General features: G+C 37.7%; 1 protein-coding gene across 5 annotated transcripts in view; it reads right to left on the bottom strand.

The window, feature by feature from the left end:
- GTPBP8 (GTP binding protein 8) overlaps positions 1-15908 on the bottom strand; it is a 78923-nt gene extending 63015 nt beyond the window's left edge. For 2 of the 5 annotated variants that reach the window (XM_081797029.1, XM_081797036.1), the window contains exons 1-5: positions 15531-15907; positions 13605-13703; positions 11704-11834; positions 10274-10373; positions 8230-8348 (exon numbers count right to left, since the gene is read on the bottom strand). In XM_081797029.1, coding sequence (XP_081653155.1) covers positions 8230-8348; positions 10274-10373; positions 11704-11834; positions 13605-13703; positions 15531-15866 — 785 coding nt within the window. In that variant the 5' untranslated portion in view covers positions 15867-15907. Of the gene's footprint in view, positions 1-2833; positions 3130-6700; positions 8044-8229; positions 8349-10273; positions 10374-11703; positions 11835-13604; positions 13704-15530 lie in introns of those variants that run through there. The other 3 variants (XM_006742027.3, XM_031037637.2, XM_081797021.1) reach the window with 3 other exon arrangements.
- Positions 15909-23560: the final 7652 nt, after the last annotated feature.

Raw genomic sequence — 23560 nt, forward strand, 5'->3', positions numbered from 1 at the left:
GTTTACTTATTTGGGTGCTAGTGACTGATTCCAAATAAACTTTTTTTCCAAAAAGGATGTAAGGTGACATGTGGTTATACATGATATACAACCAGGATAACAAAGTAGAAGTAGATAAGAAAGTTAAATAAAAAAATAAAGCTTAGTTCACATAAAATAGACCCAGGAGTGAGGCCACACAAATCTATAATTTAATGCTGATGCTGTCATCTGGTATTTTTATATTGTTTGTACCATTGCTCAGAGGGTTGATCTTACATATTTTCAAATATTCTAGTTTACTAGAATTAGGTCAGTAAGCTTCTATTTGTTAAGAAGGTTGTAGCCTTAAGTTTTACGTTATATGTAGATTTACAGAAAAATAAAACAGTGCCCCAGTATATACCGCACCCTTGTTTTCCTTGGCCATCCTTATTCTATTTCCGTTCCATTCTTTTTTTTTTTTTTTTTTTAAAGATTTTATTTATTTTTTCTAGAGAGCGAGCGAGAGAGAAACAGCATGAGAGGGGAGAGCGTCAGAGGGAGAAGCAGGCTCCCCGCCGAGCCGGGAGCCCGATGTGGGACTCGATCCCGGGGACCCCGGGATCATGACCTGAGCCGAAGGCAGACGCTTAACCATCTGAGCCACCCAGGCGCCCTTCCGTTCCATTCTTTATCTGGCCTTGTTCTTTCTGAGATAATGACCTGAGCTGAAATCAAGAGTTGCATGATTTTCCCACTTACCTATACTGGTGGTTCTCATACCTTAGGCTGTTTTGAGAATCACTTGGTGGGTTGTTTAAAAATGCAGATTACCTTCTGAAGAGACTGATGAACACAGCCAGGGCATGGGGACAGAAGCCTGCATGACCTCATGACCCTGAGATCAAAACCCAAGCTGAGATCAAGAGTCAGATGCCCAACTGCCTGAGCTACCCAGGTGCCTAGAAGCCTGCATTTTTTAACAAGGAGCTTAGGTGATTCTGATGCAAGTAGTCTGCAAAGCAGAGAGAAACACTGTTTTAGCTTCCTTCTTTCTGAAGCCTTGCTAAACATCCTGGTTTACTTCAAAGTTCTTAATAAATTGCCTGGGTGGCTCAGTTGGTTAAGCATGCAACTCTTGATTTCAGCTCAGGTCATTATCTCAGGGTTGTGAGATGGAGCCCACGGTGGGCTCCAAGCTGAATGTGGAAGCTGCTTAAGGTTCTCTTTTTTCCCCTCTCCCTCTGTCCCCCCGTCCCCCCCCCCCCCGGCCAAAAAAGAAAAAAAAAAACTACTGTTAGTGTCATCATAGTGAATACCAATTTTACTGCTCTGGTAGCATTAAAACACTCAGGTTATTCATAAGAGCACTGTGGTGAGACCTCCCATACCAAATCCTCTTGGCCTTAGTTCAGCCACTCCTGTGGCAACCAGTTTCCAGTAGGAGTGGACAACTGCACTTTGCCTCCTGTTCCAGAGACCTCTTTCTTCCTGCTCCTTCTGACAAGTTGCAGGAACTGCTTGGCACTTAGGCATGCACAAGCTGGAAGAAGTGTGGAGCCACCTTCTCCCTACTTCAAAGACAACTCAGAGGCACATTTCTTAAGGCTCCCCAGAAGGTCCCTCAAGATCAAGACTAGTACCTATGTGATGTCCAACTCCTGCATCCTTGATTGACTTTCCTTTCTTCTGTTTCCTTTCTCCATCACTCCCGTACCCTGGGATCACTTCCCAAATAAACGACTGCATGCAAACTTCTGTTTTGGGCTCTGCTCTTAGAAGAACCACGGCTAAGACAAGCAGTAAAGTAACACTGGCAAGCAAAATGATGACTTCTAAGATTAGTCTATTGTAACCATATATTTTACTTTGTGAATGCCTACATAAAGTTTTTTGTTTCTTTTTTAAAACACTGCTGGTTAGAATAGACCAGGGCTATCAACTATAAAGCTGGAAACATAATCATAATCGAATTCCCTAAAAAAGCCACAAACTTGTTTTACAGCCTTAAGTTTTTATCCAGGGCTACTGCTATAATTTTTTAGTATTCAGCTTCACTTTGAAAAGCTAAGCCACTTACATGAATACGTCAGTAGCATCTTCATAAAAATCTTTTCTGTTAACTTTAGCTCGAAGTAAGGCTTTATCTTTCCATTCTGAATCTTACTGTACAATTCTAAACTGGTCCATCAACTTTTTTCTCCTGCTTTTTGCAAATATCAGTGTTCTCACTTAAAACTAGTTCTTGGTTTTTGTCTTTCACTAGAGAAAATGTTACCACCTCTATGACAAGAGGTTTTCTGTGATAAGTCTGAATTTTGCTGTATTCTTGGTTGGTTCCACTTCACAATAGAGTATTCAGATATCTTTTACACATACAATACTATTTTAACTTCTATAAGCTTTGTGAGTTATAAATGAAGGGCAGAGAAATCAAGTAATTTGCCCAAGACCCAATATAATAAATATTAGAACTGGAACTTAAATTCTGGTCTTCTGATTCTGAATCCTGTGTTCACTTGAAGGTGAATGATCCCAGTCTGAAATGACTGATGTTTCCAGTATGGACTGACTGAACTTTTATCAAGAATATTTTTTTTTTATATTCAAATAAGGACTCAGAAAAAAAGATAAATTATAGGCATAGAGAGAAGCATTTATCTTCCATCTACCTATAAATGCTTAACAGAAAAGTAGCCCCTTTTTTACCTAGCCCATTTTAATACTTAAATATACATAATAGACATTGTCTTTAAAAGACAAAAGCCCAATAAAAACAGGGCGAATCGTTCTCTACATAGTAGTAAATAGGTTTTCACATAATGGACTTATATATGCTCTTGTTTGTCAATATGTTAAAATAGAAACACTGTTAAAATAGGAACAGTATCTGTTCTAATGAACTGCATAATTTATTTATAAACTTTTTTTTCCCCAGCACAAATTCATTCTTGCTTTGGGAAGATGCAGGTTTTAAAGATGAAATTATCCTTCTGCAAATTATAGATACACAACATTTAAAACAATGTTGAAATTCTATATGTTCAACTCCAGTTGGCAAAAAGAATTTTGAATCTTCAGCTAAACTAGAGGCCATCAGTCTTAAGATTTCCTGTTATATTTGCTATAAAGCATCTCAACAGATGGATTCCAGAATAGGTCACAGAACTGTGAAAAGAAAAGAAAAATTTTCTTATTTCAGATATAGTAATATATTTGAATTCATCTAACTTAAAAACTGCTTAAAAACTCTTGAGTTCCACGTATGAAACCAAATGTCTTAATTTGTTCTACCTTTCCTCTCTTCCACCAGCCTCTTGTATTCGAAATCTGATGATCCACATTATCTGATCAATTTCCTTCCGGATCCTAAAAATTTCACCGTATCTACAACTTTGCCTTTTATTAACCAGACTAAGTTTTTTTTTTTTTTTAAATTGAGGTATAATTGACACGTAACATTAGCTTCAGTTGTACAACATAATGATTAGATACTTGTATATATCGTAAAATGATAGCAGTAAAGTCTAGTTAACATCTGTCATCAAGCATAATTATAATTTTTCCTTTTCTTGTGATGAGGAATTTTAAGATCTGCTCTCAGCAACTTTCAAATACGCAATACAGTATAATTGTCACCATGCTATATATCTCAATGACTTGATTATTTTATAACTGGAAGTTTGTACCTTTTGATCCCGATCACCCATATCTCCTATCCCCCAACCTCCACCTCTAACAACCACCAATCTCTGTATCTATGATTTTGCTTTTTTGTTGTTTCTCAAATTCCACATATAAGTGAGATCATATGGTATTTGTCTTTTCTGCCTGACTTATTTCACTTAGTATAATCCCCTCAAAATCCACCCATGTTGTCACAAATGGCAAGATTTCATTCTTTCTTATGGCTGAATTGTATTCCATTGTATATATATCCACACTTTCTTTGTCCATGCATCTACCAATGGACAGGCTGTTTCCATATTTTGGCTATTGTAAATAATGCTGCAGTGAATGTGGGGGTGCAGGTATCTTTTTTAAATTAGTGTTTTTGTTTTCTTCAGATAAATACCTATAAGCGGTATTTTGGGATCATATGGTAGTTCTATTTTTTTTTTTTTTTTAAGATTTTATTTATTTATTTGAGAGAGAGAATGAGAGACAGAGAGCACGAGAGGGAAGAGGGTCAGAGGGAGAAGCAGACCCCCGCCGAGCAGGGAGCCCGATGCGGGACTCGATCCCGGGACTCCAGGATCATGACCTGAGCCGAAGGCAGTCGCTTAACCAACTGAGCCACCCAGGCGCCCTGGTAGTTCTATTTTTAATTTTTTGAAGAACCTCATACTATTTTCCATAGAGTCTGCACTAATTTCATTCCCAACTGTGTACAAGGGTTCCCTTTTCTCCACATTCTCACCAATGCTTGTTATTTCTTGTTTTTTTTTTTTTTTTTGCCTTTTTGATAATAGCCATTCCAATAGGTGTGAGGTGGTATCTCATTGTGGTGGTTTTGATTTGCATTTCCCTGATGGTTAGTGATGCTAAGCATCTTTTCATGTTTTCATCTTTTCCTGTTGGCCATGTGTGTGCACTCTTCAGAAAAATGTCTATTCAGATCCTCTGCCCATTTTTTAATCAGATTTTTTTTTTTTTTTTTTTGCTATTGAGTTGTAAGGAGTTATGTATTTCAGATATTAGCCCCTATCAGATACATGATTTGCAAATACTTTCTTTCATTCAGGAAGTTGCCTATTCATCTTGTGGATGGTTTCCTTTGCTGTGCAGAAGCTTTTTTTACAGTTCACTGTAGTCCCTCGTGTTTATTTTTGCTATTGTTGCCTTTGCTTTTGGTGTCGAATCCAAAAAATCATTGCCAAGTCTGATGTTAAGGGCCTATGTTTTCTTCTAGGAGTTTTATGGCTTCAGGCCTTACATTCAAGTCCTTAATCCATTTTGAGTTAATTTTTATGTATAATGTAAGACAGTAATCTAAGTTTCATTCTTTTGCACGTAGCTCTCCTGTTTTGCCAACACCAGATATTGAAGACACTGCCCTCCTCTCATTGTATATTCTTGGCTTCTTTGTCATAGTGACCATATATGTGTGGGATTATTTCTGGCCTCTCTATTCTGTTCCATTGATCTATGTGTCTTTTTTTATACCAGTACCATACCTTTTTGATTACTGTAACTTTACAATATAGTTTGAAATCAGGGACCATGATACCTTCAGCTTCGTTCTTTCTCAAGATTGCTTTGGCTCTTTGTGGTCTTTGGTAGTTCCATACAAATTTTAAGATTGTTCTATTTCTGTGAAAAATGCTATTGGAATATCTTCTATTTTTGCCTTTTATTTCCTAGACTAAAAGTTTTGATTTCTTTAGTTTATTCTTCTTGTGACAAAGATTCAACAACCTTGATAATTTAGACCTTTTTTTTGTCATTTTAAAAAAATCATCATCACCATTATTGTGTCTATTACTGTCTACTCATCTTACTATATCCATCCATATGCATCCATCCATTTGTCAGCTGGAAGTGACCACATGGTTTCTCAGGCTACATGGACTTTTATGAATACACTATGATTTTTATGGATACAAGAATTGTATATACCTGCATATAAAACAGGTAAAATATTTTCTGCTGTACTCCTAATTCCCTTCTTGATAAAATACAGCATTTTAGACTTTTTGACCAAAGCTGCTTGCTTGAGAACAGCCCATAATGATTTCTGGGTTATTAAGTGAAGCTATATAGTTTAAAGAAGAAATACACGTTGGACTGTCCACACATTAATTATGGCATCTTGAACTCATTTGCAACATTTCTGTCAATGTTGTAATGTGATTTTCTTTGTCCTTAGAGTCCATTGTCTTTGCTTGGAATTCCACTATATAAAAAGCAATTATACTGTACCTACTTACATATTTCTCCCATGATTTATACAGACAGACTGATCCCAACATCAATTTTTAGGGGCTCTTCACCATTTACACATCTCTACTCAGCTGGGGCAGAGTTCTGACATGAAGTTCAGCACTTAACTTTTGCCAAAGCCTTAAAGGCCAAAGCTTGCTGGCCTATACTTCCACCTTTCTCCTATAAGGATTATAGGAAGAGAAGGAAATAAAACCTGACTTATTTTATCATAATTATTTCATGAATAGGCCAAACTTCTTTCTGGAGGGATGGACTAGGACTTGGTCTTGCACATAAAGCCAAGGAATGTATATAACTCTACTTTCTGAATTGGGTTTTGAGAGCTACAAAGTCCAGTCTGCCAAATTCCTGTATGTGGTCACTATATACAATGAATGTTGAAGTTCTTGAAAGTCACCAGGCTCCTGCATCTCAAGTCTTAGACTTGAATGGCTTCTGCAGTGCCTTGGTCACTTACGGCAAGTACAATGGCAGCAGTGATTCCAGGGTCATACAGCAGAGAATGCTGACATATCTAAAGAAGTGAGTATCTTTAAAAAGTACTGAGAATCTGATACTCTGGGTTGTTGGCCTAACCCTGCTACTTACTGACTTGGCAAGAAAGGAAGCTAACATTTATGATGTGTCTGTGTGTACATCCATTTTATTTGATCATTCTAACAATCACATTTTTACTAGTGAGAAAACAGACTCAGAAAATGAAATAAGTACTGAGAATCTGATACTCTGGGTTGTTGGCCTAACCCTGCTACTTACTGACTTGGCAAGAAAGGAAGCTAACATTTATGATGTGTCTGTGTGTACATCCATTTTATTTGATCATTCTAACAATCACATTTTTACTAGTGAGAAAACAGACTCAGAAAATGAAATAAGTTGCTTTAAAATCTATAGCCAAGAAGTAGAAGAACCATGCAAAATCAAGGCTGTCTGACCCCAAAGCCCATGCTCTTTCTATTTAAACCAATACCTCTCTGCAACTTACTTCATTTCCTTGACCTATAACCGTAGCTGGAAATAGGGATGTTTACTGTGAGGACCAGGTAAGTGTTATGAATGATGTAACCTTCCCCAAGACCATCTGTTTTCAGATAGCTCTAGTTGTTCTCAATGTCGAGTCACCGTCTAACCTGATTGGTCTGATGGCATGTAGCTCAAAGCTATGTGGAACTACTGCTAGATCATTCCCTTGTTTGGAACACTATAATTCTATTAATGTAGGTCAAGAAAACATTGTCAGTTTTTCCCCAGCCCCATTAAACTGTTAATTCAAATTCAGCTTATAGTCAACTAAAGATTAATTTTTTTCCCCAATAAATGTTGCTGTTAAGCCACAGTCATCTGTCCATCTTATGTTTGTGCTGCATTTTTAGTGACGGTCTCACTTCCTTCTTATTAAACAGTTAAAAGAAACAGCTATTCTTCCATGACAATGCTCAGGGCTCTAAGAAGTAGGATTTCATTCCTGCCCCTAGGAGTCTCCATTATACAGATGGGACACAGACAAATGAACAGGATAAATACTTGAATGAAAGTCAAGGGAGAAGAGCATTTTGTAGGAATGACTGAATGAAGGATTCTGACAGGCACGTTCATAATTACAAACAATTTAAATGTGATCTGGATTGGTAGGACCTTGAATGACTGATTAGGGGACAGTTTCATATACAACTGTTACTTGGTTTAATTATTTCTCATAGCAAATACCATATTGCTTTCCTCAAAGAAGTTAGAGTAAGAAAATCCTATGGGAATGGCACTATATCTCTGCTCCAGTACAAGGTACTTACCATATCCAAGGTATAAGCTAAAAGTATAGACTCATGTTTCATCACTAAACTCTATCAAATATCTCAAAATTGCCAGCTCTAGAAATAACCATTCTGTCTCTACCAATGCTTAATTCTAACTTATAAGAAGCATTTCTTTATATTTGGTCTCTTTAAAGAAAAATTTTTATCCCTCACAGCCTGCATGGCTTTCTACTATAGAGATAATTTGTTTTTCTTTGAAATTGAGAAAAGCATGGTAGTATCTTTATTGTGGCTGTTATTTAGCTGATTTTAAAAAGCAAAAATTTTCACTTCTGCTGAGATCTAGGATTGAGCTAGGCTGCAGGGAAGATCCAGCAGGAGCCTGCAGAAGGAAGACAAAATAGAAGGAAGAAAAAAATAAAAGTGCTGATGGGTTGTACCAATAAATCATGGTTAAGTGCATAGTCTTCCAAACTCCTCTTATTTTAAGTGATACCTCAATTTAAGAAACACTATATAATACTAAAGGATGTTAGTACATAAAGTTATAAAATAATTCAACTTTTACCTTATAGGAAACAACTGAGGAAAACATCCTTGTGTTTCAGTGTCAACAAATTTCTGGATCTGAAGCACTTGTTTTAAAAGATGTCCCCTGGAAGATTTGTCAATTTTTGTTAATACCATCTGTAAGAAAACAAATACTTAAGCATTAGAAATTAAGTCTTTTTTAATATACAGTTTTATACATTTTAGCTACAATTTTTGTTTAAAGATTTATTTATTTATTCTAGAGAGAGAATGAGTGCATGGCGGGGGGTGGGGTGGGGAGGGAGAGGGAGAGAGAAACCTTAGCAGACTCTGGCTGAGCATGGAGCCCAATGCAGGGCTCAATCCCGCAACCCCAAGATCATGACCTGAGCTGAAACCAAGAGTCGGACGCTTAACCAACTACACCACCCAGGCACCCCTAGCTACACATGTTTAATAACAACTAGGTGATCCTTGTAAGTTTCTTAATCTCTCTATACTTATTTTTTCATCTATAAAATAAAAGCAACACTCCCAAAAGGAGTTACCATGAAGATTAAATGAATTAATGTATGCAATGTATAAAGCATATACTACGTGTTTGCTGTTTACTGGTGTTTTAACTACACAGGGCCAACATATCTTGGATTCAAGACTAGTGAAAAGGACCCTTGAGCCGTATTTGCAATTGACATAAAACAAATTTCATATGATCACTATATATCTTATGTTAACTAAGACACATAATATTATTAGGTTGATCCATATAAAATTGCCAACTTATAATCATTTTTGACCTACAAAATGGTTCTGCCTTATATGTAATAATATAAAGGAGAAACTAGAAATCAGGCTATTTGTATCTTATATCCACTACAATTATAGGATGACTACAAAATCAATTAAAAAGTAAAACTTTGACCTTCAATTTTCCTGGGGAATTTCTATAAAATTAAATTTCCTGACTATTCATTTATGCTTTTCAGTTATAAAAAATGTTAATGGTAAAAGGAGTGAGAAGCAGAAAGTGTGTGGTTTCTAATGACTTGTGAGTCCCTCCAATTGGGAGTCTTTCCTCATAAGAGCAAATATGCTGATATTTAAAAGGAGACATAATTCCTCTATCACAACCTCTTTCCAAAGAAGAAAGCAATATTTCTTTTGAAACTGAGGAAAATGTACAATTTTACAAATTGGTACCTATGATACCAAATCAGGAATACTCTATCACTTAAAACCAGTTTGGCACTATTGGGTATTTTCTACTATGTGGACTATAATCAAACCTTTGGCTCCTCATACTGACTGTAGTTATAGTTTATGCTTCACAGGGCTTTTGCAAACCCCCAAAATTCCATAACCCCAAGAATACAAAAACATCGCTGATTAGTAACATGGTTTGATTTGCATTAAACTTCACTTTTACATTTTAGTGGTTTCCTTTTTTTGAAACCAAATTATAGTCAATGGATTCTTTTCCTTAGAAAGGAACTCTGGAGTGCTGTTTTTTCTGGAAAACTCACAAAGCAAAGTAAATGTGGATACCAACCTACTAATTTGTATTCTATTCTAGGACAAACAACAGAAAAAAATACTGGTAAGATATTCCCAGAAGAATGTAAAAATCCTACCTGTGTGTGCTGGAGCCTGCTATTTTCTTGCAATGGTTCTTAAACTACAAATTACTTTAGCAAATTTTTCAGTTGCAATGTCATTTATACTTTGATAAGTAGTATATGCCAAACTGCTGTTAAAGAGCCACTAATATGTTTTAGACAAATTTTATATTGCCATTAAAAAAAATGAAAGGGAAAAGCACTTAGGAACACTAAATGAACAGCTTAAAAATACTTTACTTTGACTATAATTTTGAAAATTTAAGCTGAGAGAAAGAAAAAGAATATAAATACCACAGAACTTATCTACTAATGGCTGATAATCAAAAAGATTATTTGAGAACTACTCTTGCAGAGACAAGACCTGCTCTCTCACTAAAAAGACACACACACACAAGCATGTGCACATGCATACACACAAACTGGTATTTCCAACAGCAACTATGATTCAAAAGAAATACTTACCACATAAGGTAATGCAAATTCTTCACACATTCCTATGGCAATACTGTCGGTTTTTTGAATTCCGACAACACTATCCACTAACAAAAATGTTCTCATCAAACTATAAGAATGCAGAAATAAAAATTAATGACAATATCAAATATACGCATTCATTTCTCCCCCTGACCCTCACTATCCTGAGAAATTTTCTTTTGAATAATTTTCACTCCAAAATTTAAAAATTTTTTAGGCAAAAGGAATTCTCAGTTCACTAGAAGTTCATCCTACAATCCAATAAATCTCAATGCCATTACTTTCAATAACTAAATTTACTAAATATTAATTTATTTCAATAGCAAGTATTGGACCTAAGATCCTCTGCCTAGGGCTGGACACAAAGATGAGTGAGTCCCTTCCTTTAAAAGCTTGAACTCTAGGGACACCTGGGTGGCTCAGTCAGTTAAACGTCTGCCTTTGGCTCAGGGCATGATAGTTTATTACACCTAGACTACTGCTTCCCTATTATCAAGATGTTTTGCGTGTTTCATTAGATGGTTTAGTGCTTTCATTAAACCATTTTTTAAAAGCATGTACAACACTATAAAACATGTGTTAAACTAAAATGATGTAAAGATGACAAAAAGTTCCGCATTGGGCTCCTTGCTCGGCGGAGAGCCTGCTTCTCCCTCTGCCTGCTCTGCCTGCAGTTCCCCCTGCTTGTGCTCTCTCTCTCTCTCTCTGACAAATAAATAAATAAAATCTTAAAAAAAAAAAAAAAGCTTGAACTCTAGTGGGGAAAGAGACATGAACCCAATTAACTGTAAGTTATCACAAAAATGTCTAAATTCTCAAATATTATTTTAAGAGTAACAGATAAGAGAAACCAGAGACATTATGTTTTGTATTTTTTGTGTGTAAATATTTCATCTTAGTTTCTGTGTAAAGCTACAACGAGCAAGATACTTGTAGATACTTTTTTATATTTCAAAAATTTAATTTTTCTATATGTTGTGCAATGCTTAAAACAGAACTGCAATTTGACTACCTATGGAGACAACAAAGATAACATTTACAGAGGATGTGATATCAGAGGTATTTTTAAAATGTACTGAGGTTTATTTAAATTTAGTAAATACCACATTAACCAATAATTTTTATTTTCAAAATTAGCCACCCACAAGTTTGACATAAGAAAATTAATGAACTCTGCTGAAATACATTTATAGTCTTAATTTAGAAAAACTTTTGAATTTAAGATTAAGCTAATCTACAAGAAAAAAATACGCAAGCAGTACATACTTTGGCCCTAAATATTGTATTGTAGAATATTATGAGAATAAAATGGACTTTCTAAAAGAAGTCATTTGATAATATGGAGTCATAATGTGGAGAATGTTCCATTAATGAAAACATGCTTTTGGATTAAATTTATAAGAAAATATTTTCCTTACTTCCTTCGTTCTTTTAGATAGGTCTCTACCATGTCAACAAAATCTTCGGGAGCTCTATAGCCATAACCTGGCATGTCCACCAATGTAAAATATTTTCCAACTTTGAAAAAATTCATTTTCTTTGTGTGCCCCTGATAAAATAAATGGAAAAATAAAAAATTTCTTAAAATACATCCTTTATATATTTAATGACTCAAAATATTTTCAATTCAATCAGCATATATTTATTAAAAGCCTAAGTGTTCTGAATATAATCCTAGCTGTGCTGCTAATGATAAAGGAAAAGAATATAGAAGGGAAGTGGCTGGAGATAAGCTTAGAAGATACTACTTCTTCCCTCCAATTCATTTTTAAGAGCATCCATATGACTTAAGAAGAACTTTCGATTAGGAATATGTACCCAAAATATGTCAGAGTCTTTTCATTAGCTCTTTCTCAGGGAAAAGTTACCCTATAATGGTGTCACTACATTAGTCAATATTCTCTGATGAATAATATATCTCCACTTTAAAGAGAAATAAATTATGGCACAGATTGGTTAAACTAAAAATACTTACTGTCAGCCATATAGGTTTTCATAAAACCTAGATGCAAAACCTGATAGTTTATTACACCTAGACTACTGCTTCCCTATTATCAAGATGTTTTGCGTGTTTCATTAGATGGTTTAGTGCTTTCATTAAACCATTTTTTAAAAGCATGTACAACACTATAAAATATGTGTTAAACTAAAATGATGTAAAGATGACAAAAAGTCATGGTTTTGTGTCCAATGACACTATTAATCAGAAAACAAAAGATTAAGATAAACAGCTTAAAAAGTCAATTTTTGGAACTTAGAACAAATATTTTCAGAGGGAAGATTTTATAAAACAGTGCTTAGGTTCCCAATCAGTTGAGATGTCTATCCATAGGAAAATGACAGATTAGGAATGTCAAGAATACATTTCTTCCTCACAGCAGGAAGGGAACCCACCCCACCTAGAAATCAGAGTTTAGCTGTGTTATTTGGTGAGACAGAGTAGGCCTAAGGATAGGAGATTTAATGAATTACAATCATCTGCATCAGTGATGGAGCCAGGGAATCAACTATATGAAGAAATGGGGAGGAAGAGAAGACTAGGGAAGCTTCATGGAAGGGTTCCAACGCAAAGAAAGTGGGGCAGTGAGCCGTAGGTTGGTGGGAACGTTTTGCCATGGATAGATAATAAGGTGAGGGGAACTGGGGGTGAGTTTTAAGGACACCGTATCTTAGATATTGGTAGTCTGCATCACTGAGAAAGAGTAGAGGAAATTTAAAAAATGACAGAAAGCTACTAGAGCAGACTGGCTGGGATAATCACATAATTTGGCCCTGGGTAAACTGGGGTCTGCCCAATATATATACGTATATGTATGTGTATATATCTGTATCTGTATCTACACCTGCATTTAAGAGACAAGGGGTAGTAAGAGAAGGGAGGGAGAAAGGAGTTAGCAAGGTATACAAAATTATAGGAGGGAAAAGCCACTTCAAAGCAGTTTCCTCTAAAACCAGGGTAGGACTAGATGATCATTCTTAAAGAAGCAAATATAGAATGGCAATAGAACACTTTATTTGGCAACTTTTTGGAAAAGATTTGGACAAAAGATTTCCTCAAGAAACTGGCAAGACAGCTAAAATAAATCCAGACATACTTCCTTCTTCTTCAGGGATATATATATGGGCATCAATAAAATGTCTTACTTTACTACTTGTTTCAAAGAAATCACTGTTCTAGGAACTTAGCAAGTATGATTTCTTGTACCTCTCAACATTAATTAGTTACTTTAGTCAATTCAGAGATAGTTCAGACATATTTTACATTTCAATATACTGTTTCTTTTATATCCCACCTCCCCAACCCTTTCCTTCAACATACCGGTTTCTTGGAGACTCTGACTTCAACCTCTGGGGCCAGTGAAAATAAGGCTTTTATTAGAGAGGATTTTCCAACATTGCTTCTGCCTATAAAACACACCTTATACAAGGAAAAAGAAGATAACTGAATACTAGGTTTATATATACATTTTTTTTTAAAGATTTTATTTATTTATTTGAGAGAGAATGAGATAGAGAGAGCATGAGAGGGGGGAGGGTCAGAGGGAGAAGCAGACTCCCTGCTGAGCAGAGAGCCTGATGTGGGACTCGATCCCGGGACTCCAGGATCATGACCTGAGCCGAAGGCAGTCGCTTAACCAACTGAGCCACCCAGGCGTCCCTATACATTTTTATTATATGTTGTATTAGCTGAAAAAATCTGTCAAACTATTGTCTTGCCTAGCCATGTAAATAGGTGGCTTATGTTTAGTCGAACCTCAAATTCTAAAATATAGCTACTATCTACTGATACCCGGTACTTTTCAAAGCACTTAATATAAATTTTCTTACCTACTTTTTACAACAACCCTATAAGGTAGGTAATATTATTATCCCCATTTTACAAATGATAAAACTAGAGGTAAAGAGATGTTAAATAACTGGCCCCAAATTATATAGCTAGAAAGGGAAGAAGTTGGAATTTAAACTCAGGACATCTATATCCAGAACCTGTGCCTTTAACTACATTATGCTACTCAAGAATATCTGGGACATTTATTAAGCATTCCATATTTACAAACTTTTTGAAGTTAAAAATTAGATGTCTCAACAAAACTTATTCTAAAGTACAACTACATGTCTGAAACTGCATTTCCCCATGAACTCCCAGAGTAGACTGTAACACCATTGTATTTATGAGGTTATTCCTTCCCCTTGACCTCTTGTTCCAATTAAGCTTTTCTCCTTTAGCCCTCTATAGTGTAGAAAGGAACATAATGTTCCTGATACTAACCATTGATATACATGACTCTGCTTTTTAACATGGTATTGAAGGGGGTACAATACCAATCAGTGGTTCTAGGTGAAGGTGGTATCACCCTCTGGCCGGGAGGCGTTTTGGAAATCTGGAAGGGCATTAAATTAAATGGCTTTTTATTGAGGTTATTTGAATAACCTCAGGTTATATATATATGTATATATGAATAGGACTGGGTGGCAGTGGGTGGGGCCAGGGATGCTATATATCTTTCAAGACTGCCGTTAGTCCTTCAACATGAATTGATCTGTCCTGCATAAATTTCAAATGCTCTGCCAGATTAAATCCAATGATAATATATAAACAAAACTAAATTTTAAGAAACGAATTACACAAAAAGTCCAGTAATTCAGAAATTTCAGTCAAAACACGACGCTATCTCAAAATTATTAAATGACTTACTTACCCCTTAGTTCTATTTAAACTATCATAGCAGTTCTGATTAGAAGGAAAATTTCCACTGCAGTGGTGCAGTGGCAAATAATGAGCTCTCTAAGACATGCATAAAATGCACACTCATGGAATTTCACTAAAAGTTGATTTAAAAAAACCTACATTGTTGCCATGTATATATAATTATTACTTTTGCACGACAGAAGACTTAGACTGGGTGAAAATTACGTACTGATAAGGATCACCACATTTGTGTAACTATTATACTTTTCATATTCTTCACTTTGTCTCATTTATCTCGGCATGTTTTCCCTTACGTTAATTAAAAAGGAAAAAGATAATAAAAAGCCATTTAAATTTCTGAACTGGTTTGGGTTTTACAATCTTCTAGTCTTGTACATTCATTACCAAAATAACAAACTATATATGCTTATTTAGTTAAAATAATTACATGCGTCCCCACAAAGCTAGAAAATCTCTCTCGTTCGGTGACAAGAACAGGTGAGGGCAAAATGCCTGCCCGAGTGGTCACGACCTGAGGGCAGCGGTGGCTCTCACCTCAGGGTGGGGGAGGTCCGGGGCGTGGTCGAGACGCACCGCGGAGCTGAGGTACTCGATGCGGTTGCGGCCCGTGGCCGTGAAGACGCTCTCCGCCTTGGAGATGTCCTCCAGACTCGGGTCGAAGGTCTTCACGTGAAGGTCCAACCTCGAGTCTGGTGTGAGCTGCCGCTGGAGTTCCTGTAGTGGAAACGCGAGCTTCGTCATTTGTCTCGTGGGCAGCCTGAGAACTTCCGCGAAGGTTTGGAACGTGCTGCAAGCTCGGTTCACGCGCCCCAGCGCCGCCGGCAGCTTCAATAGCTTGCCGGTGGGTAGTCGCAAGCCCCGTGCTGTCATTTTCCTCTCCCAGAAGTCCCGCGCTGGGCCCTGCGCCGAGGTCTGGTTTGCGCCTGGGTGATCCCGCTCCCGCTATGCCTGATGGGAATTGTAGTCTCGTCTGGCCTCACACACGCGCCTCAGAGCTGCCAATCCACAGAGGCCGAGGCAGCGGTTTCCCCGCGACGGGGAGGTGGGTGTGGGGACTCGGGGGCTGATCGTTGACTCACGCTCAGCTCCAGACTGACGACTGTGCCTTTGACTTGTGTATCACTGTGGGAAGGTTGTTTGACAGTTTGCAGAGGTGCAAAGACATACCTGGGCTGTGTGGCCCTCGAGTGTCAAACGCGAAAGAGCAAACGTGTGAAGCTCTGGTGGATTCCAGGCCTGTTTACGCCTCACAGTATCCGGTTGTCTCATGGATCATTGACGTTTGTTGACGTATACATCACTAGGCAAAGCTAATTCCGTTGTAGAGCTGCAATGAATATAGAGTCCAAGAGGGAACTGTCAAAGCCCAGGAAAATCAGGCCAAATCAGTATTAAAGGGGATTCAGTCTGGTGGATGGGATGTTGCAACACTCTCTGTGTTCTTGTGATATTCTGACTGATGGTTGGCAGCATATTGGTTCCAGGTGGTCTGTCTGGGTGAACTAGCACCCTCTCCAAAAGATCTAGCCTCCTGGCTAGGCAGGGTGTCAGGGTTTAGATTCAGTATAGGATTTAAATCCTAGTGGGAAAAAGGAATGTGGATTAGGAAACCAAGCCGCTACTTAAATCGTACGGATTGCGCAAACATAACAAGGACGTGAGATAAGGCTTGAATTGATCCAAGGGGATCGCTCCTCCCAGAGAACTGTGGAAATCCCACCCTGGGTCTAGTTCCACAGCACTGAGGTTAGGATGTATTTTGCTAAACTGTAGAAGCCTGGGGAGGCCGATAAATGAGGACTGTATTCATGTACTGTGCTATTATGTACTCCCCTGTATAATACTGTATGTACATTATCTAACAGAGTGATCAGGCACCCCTGCTAGATTCCATCATTTGTTAATTCATCAAATATGTAATGAGCACCAATTATATGCCAGGCACTATACTAGGTGCTGGAGATATATCAGTGAGTAAATGAAACAGGTAAGAGTTTCTGTCCTCATGTTATTGCCTTGAGACAATAATTAAGTAAAACACAGAATATACTGGATAATAAATGCTTAGGAAAAAGCCAAAGCTGAGTCACTAGAGTGTGTGTGTGTGTGTGTGTGTGTGTGTAGAGCTGTAGGAGTGTTGCATTTTAGTGTGATCCTCACAGAGCAGGTGATATTTGAGTGCAAACTTGAAGGAGGTGAGAGAAGCATTCCAGATATATGTGCAAAGGCTCAGAGGCAGGAATGTGTATGGCTTTCTGAAGAACAGCAAGGAGGCCAACGTGGTCAGAGTGGAGTAAACAAGGATGGATGCTGGCAGTGACTCTAACTATTCCTATCAAATTAGTTTGGATATAGACATTTGAACTGAATGTGTATTGTTTTTTGCTGTTTGGCATCCCTTGCATAGAAAGGAACCATCTATTCCCACTCTATGTGGTTCTCTTGGGGCTGTTGATAATAGAACTCTACTGATTACAAGAGGTAAGGTTTGGTCATACATTGTATATATTATGAGAATAATGACTATGTGAGTAATGTGCAGGTGACCCCAACCAAGCCACTCATTATGTTGAAGTTGGATGGGCAGCTGGCTCTGCTATTAAGTCACAGTGCTAGAATGTGACTCTAGCACTCATGATGGCCATTCTTCCCAGCTACATGGAGGACACCTACAGCGCTTTAAGAGACAATGACGCTAACACACAAAAACAATATTGAGAGGTGGGGGTCCAGGCAGTGTGACTCCTGATGAACTATGTTGAATATCATGTTCTCTGTCCCTCAGCTCTTCAATCACACAAGTCAATGTGTTCCTCATCTTGCTTTTACTGGACCTGATTTGACATGGATTTGACTGCAATCAAGAGTCCTGATTAATACAGCATTGTAAGATGTTGTGTGGTTCCTCATGTAAATCCAGAGCCATCAGACTAGTGGGACAGTTGGAGTGGCCTATGTAAATTTCAAACCTATTATAGAGGAGTCACAGTAAAGCTTCAGGGCTTAAAGTACCTGTGGCTGCAGGTTAGGCAGGCCAAAATGTTATCCTCCCTTAATGTAAAGGCTCGAATTCAGGGAGTTCAAGTTTCCCTTCCACTCAGGATATTTCTTCATCCAGTGGGTATTTATGATGTTTGGTAAAGGTCAGCAATCTAGTTACATTGTGAAAATTAGCAGAGTTCAGGATGTGTTTATGGTTCATCCTCCTGAGAAAAAGTACCTTCTGTTTGACAGCTTAGGAGGTAGTTCACCACAAAGTTAACAAGATTGTACTATTCAGTGTGACTTGGGGAGGTATTACCTACTTTGCATACACTTCATGGCATCAGCTTTTATTGCTACAATCTATCTGGCCTAAATGCTATAGTTTTACTCTGTCACGTTCATCTAATGAGAATGGGAAGAACACAGGTAGATCAGTGGCAGGATCTTACCATTAGGACAGGGTTATCTCAGTTGTTCTATCAGTGATGTCTGTCTCTATAATGATTGGCCATTAGTTCCAGAGTGATCTCAAATTATGTTCAAATTCTGTAAGTGTCGAGTTTAGGGAATCCATCTAACACACTGAGAAGGCAAACACTGTAGGCCAAAATAGGTAGAATCAATAATTTCAGAGAGTCAGCAAGCATAGCATACATGTAGATCAACTCTCATCTTAGGCCAAAAATGGTTTGCATGCTCTGACAGAAGCAAAGGCAGAGATTCTAGGAAAACTCACTTCTAGATGCAGAGAAAGGTAATGGACTAGGTCTCCATGTCCAATTTACACACAGATTTTCCTACCGTACTCTGCCCTTGTTTTAGCAATGGTAATTAACGTGCATTAAGTGCCTGCTATGCCTGGAATTGATCTGGGTTCCAGGAATAAAAATATAAGAAAAACATGGTCACAACCTAATTGGGACCTCCAACTCTTGTTTTAGGAAGAAAATATTGGGGGAAAGGAAGAAGGAAGAGGCATTACATGAATGAGAGCAACGTGGGAGAACCTACCACATGTAACTTAAATTGCTTAAATTGTAATAATTACTATCTGAATGGATGCTGTAAATTTAAAATGTATTGAATTATGTGTTTCTCAAGTTTTCTGCACAACAGCTCATTTCATTTAAAAAATGTACATTAGGGGTGCCTGGGTGGTTCAGTCGGTTAAGCATCTAACTCTTGGTTTCAGCTCAGGTGGTGATCTCAGGATTGTGAGATGGAGCCCCAAGCCAGGCTCTGTGCTCATTGCGGAGTCTGCTAGAGTTTCTCTCTCCCTCTTCCTCTACCCCCTGCCCCACCCACGCTCCCTCTCACACTCGCTCTTTCTCTCTCAAATGAATAAGTTAAAAAAATTAAATTTAAAAAATGTACACTAGTTATCCCCTAACATGTTGACACGTTTGTGGCGCACATGCAACATGATGTATGACTTGTTTCTCTAATTTTCTAATTGGATTATAAAGTATTCTTGAGATTTATTATTTTGCCATCATTCAAGAAACAGCAGAGATGTATTTCCTATGATCCTCTTCTTTGGGAACTCATCAAATAATTTGGTTTCACTTTATATTTCATTAATGTACCTTTAGAGAATATCTCTGACTTCAGAGAGGGTTTTTCCTTCACAGAAGCTTTTTGAGCTTTCTTTTAAGGTTGTGCCTGCTGTACTAACAGATTTCTTTAAAGAGATCTGGAGATTAAATATCAGACGGTGCTCATGTGTAGGAGGTAAGTTCTTAGAATGATTTGGGTTTGGAGGAAGGGTAGTGTAGAGCTTCACTTCCTTCAAGGTTGTTTTTCTCAATAGAAAAAAATTATTTTATGTAGTCAATTTTTCTCATTTGTAATTGTGTGTTTGATTTCTCTGCCATATCAGTGTTATTAAAATATTTTAGAACACTCTTCAACTTGTGCTTTTATATTATTCAGATTTGTTTGTTTCTTTGCCAGAAAAAAATATGGATTTTGCTGTTCTCATTGATAACTGCATTAACATTTTAATTCTTATTGCTTGGTAGACAAGGTTATTTTAATGGGTAAATTTGCCTTGTAGTATATCTCTAATCTATATCTTCATTATTTTATTGTAAATGAATGATGTGTTCTCTGGCACCTTGAGTAGATGAGATGACATTCCAGAGGCAGAGATGTTGAGATAGATTCAGATTGTTTAATTCATTTACAGATAGATTTTGTCAGGGGTCCCCAAGATTACTCCCCAGACTTGGTGGATCCTTAGGAGGACTCACAGGAGTTAGCATGTGATTATACTTTTGGCTATGATTTATCACAGTGAAAGTATACAAAGCAAAACCGGTAAATGGAAAGGCACTCAAGGTAAAGTCTGGAGGTAAATCAGCCACAAGCTTCTATGAGTCCTTTCCCAGCGGAGTTGCACAGGATGCACCCTATTCTGCCAGTAATGGGTGAAATGTCTCCCAGGAACACCTGCTTGAGCCTAGACTCCAGCATTTGTATCACTGGCTGGTCATGTAGGTCCGTAGTGCCTGTGTAACTGACTGCAGTCACTGAAGTTCCAGACTCTCAGAAGGAAAGCAGGTGCTTAGCATAAACCTCATTGTGTTGTTCATACAAACAGTAGAGGTACACTGAGCCACCATTATCATTTAGGGAACGTTTTCTAATCAAGTTCCCAGACACCAGCCAAGGGCCAATCTGTAAACAAGCCTTTCTGGAGACTGCAGTCATAAGCCTGCTATGTTAACTCTTTTCTGTACATAGATTAAAAGGTAAAAAATTTATTTGAGAGAGAGAGAGTGAGTGAGTGTGAGTAGGGGGAGGAGCAGAGCAGGGGGGAGAGGTTGGGGGAAAGAATCCCAAGCAGACTCCATGCTGAGCACACAGTCCGATCCGGCGCTCAATCCCACAACCCTGAGATCACCACCTGAGCTGAACCCAAGAGTCAGAGGCCCAATGGACTGAGCTATCCAGGTGCTCCTTTAGGTAAAAAAAAAAATAAAAATAAGAAGTTTCTCATCTGCACTTATTATGAGATTGTTTAATTGTAGGGAAGTTATATTGCAGGTTCTGTTCTAAATACAAATGACTTCTCTGGAGATTTTTGAGAAAAGTGGGATAAACCTACTCTAGTCTTTTTAGTAGAACATGGCAAAACTAGAACTTTGTGGGAGATAGCTACATCAGCTACCCTTAATGAAGTATGGGGCCTCTAGAGAACAGTTTGCACTGAACAATAGTGGTTGAATTGGTATGAACAGCAGATCCTAGGTTGACTAGGTGCACCCTGGGGTATTTAGCTGCTGTTGAGTGCAGCTAGGTCCTTGACCATTCATTCCCTCCAACCTGCTTACTCACCTCCCTCATGGGCCGGATAATATATTACAAAAGATTTTTTTATGATTACTTTTACAAAGGAGTAATGCCTAGGGTAGAGGTATCAGGCAGTTACCTGATAGGGCAGGATCTCCTGGATGGAGGGCACAGGAGTGGTTAAGGGTAGAATGTAATGTTAGATTGTTTTTATGCTGTGATGTACCCCTCTACTACCTAAGCCAGTACAAACCAGGGCCTAGACTTTCACTCTTCTCCCTGGATGTTCATTATCTGCCAAGGTAGTTAACTGATTTTACCATGATAAGATGAGCTCACAGACTCACATTTTGAACCCAGAAGGAAAAAAAAAAAATCATTCTAGAAGTAGTAGAGTGAACAGACCTGGTGCACAAAGAATTTAAAATAAAAACAGTAAATATCCTCAGAGAGATACTGGAGAATATAGGAAATATGAAACAGGAAGCTTCAAAGAAGAACGAATTGGAGATATTGGGTATCGATATATTATTGTTGAGGTAAAGATCTCAATGGATGGGTTTCATAATTGAATAGCAGAATGAATATAGCTGAAGAACAAAATAGTGATGTGGACAGTCAGGTTGGAGAATATTCTAAGAAAGGGGTAAAATTCTAAGAATTAGGAGACAGTAATAGGATAAAAAATAAAAAAGATGGGGCGCCTAGATGGCTCAGTTGGTGAAGCATGTGACTCTTGGTCTTGGGGTTGTGAGTTCAAGTCCCTGTTGGGTATAGAGATTACTTAAAAATAAAATCTTTAAAAATAAGTAAATAAATAAAAAATAAAAAAGTTAAGAGCTGTAGGGGATAAGAGAGGAAATGTTAATATCAGTATGAAGTCACTGAAAAATAAATGGCGGGATGTTAGTATTTGAAAAATAATTATTGGGGTGCCTGGGTGGCACAGTCAGTTGAGTGTCTGACTCTTGGTTTTGGCTCAGATCATGATCTCAGGGTCATGGGATTGAGCCCTGCATTGGGCTCTGAGCTCAGTGGGAGTTGGCCGGAGACTCTTTGCCCCTCCCTCCCCCTTCTTCTCCCCTCAGGCTCCCTTGCACTCTCTCTCAAATAAGTAAATAAATAACATCTTAAAAAAAAAAAAGAAAAGGGGCACCTGGGTGACTCAGTCATTAGGCATCTGCCTTCGGCTCAGGATCGAGCCCCGCATCGGTTTCCCTGCTCAGTGGGAAGTCTCCTTCTCCCTCTCCCACTCCCCCTGCTTGTATTCCCTCTCTTGCTGTCTCTCTCTGTCAAATAAAAATTAAAAAAAAATCTTAAAAAAAAAAGAAAAAGAAAAATAATTACTGAAAGTTTGTGGAATGGAAGATGTAAGACTTCAATTTGAAAGCGTTCGTAAAACAGAATAGATGAGAAAACTCTATACCTAGATATATTAAATTCACATTTTAGACCACTAAATTCAAAAAAAGCAAGTGCTGCAAGTTTCCAGAAGAAAAATGCAGGTCAACTACTAAGCAATAAAAGTCAGACTGAATTTTCTGAGTAGCAGCACTGGATGCAAGAAGAGAGTAAAGTAGCATTTTTAAAGCATTGAAGAAAATAAAAATCAAGCTAAGCAGTGACGCATGAAAACATATTCTAAAATCCAGAACTAAAACTCTAGTCTAGATCAATGCTACTCAAAGGGCCAATCCAAAAACAGTTTGTTGCCCTTATCTTGATAAGATAAGGAGCTTGTGTGGGAATGTACATCAAATCAATACACTGCTTTTTTATTGAGAAAATCATGCTAAGAAAAAAAAGTCAGCTGAACTAAATTGTGTGCTTAGTAATAGAGTGATTTACACCGGCATAAAGCTTTTTTTTTTTTTTTTTCCAATTGCAAACTGATACCCGTTTGTAGACCAACGCTGCTTTGTGGACCATCTTTTCAGGAGCACTGCTCCGGAAGCTATCAGCACGTGGTGAGTGTGGGTGAAGGTGTGCAAGACCCTAGGGACAAAAGAGTGAGCTTAGACATTTGTCTTGGTTTTGTGGTGGAGAAAAGATGTAGGTATTGATAAACCTTAACAATTTATAGGGAAAAATAAGCATATATATGAACTTATTCAGTTGGACTATCCACCATAAGACTAAAACCAGGATGTAGATCTTTTAAAATAGAACAAGGAAATTGCATTTTTCTAATGGAAGAATTAGAAAAAGATAAGTAAATAACCTTAAAGAGAATGGTAAATAGATAATTAGAAATAAGATGGCTGAAATAAGACCATAAGACCTAA

Source organism: Leptonychotes weddellii, chromosome 1, assembly GCF_054177405.1.
Source record: "Leptonychotes weddellii isolate Sample4059 chromosome 1, ASM5417740v2, whole genome shotgun sequence".
Lineage (NCBI taxonomy): Eukaryota > Metazoa > Chordata > Mammalia > Carnivora > Phocidae > Leptonychotes > Leptonychotes weddellii.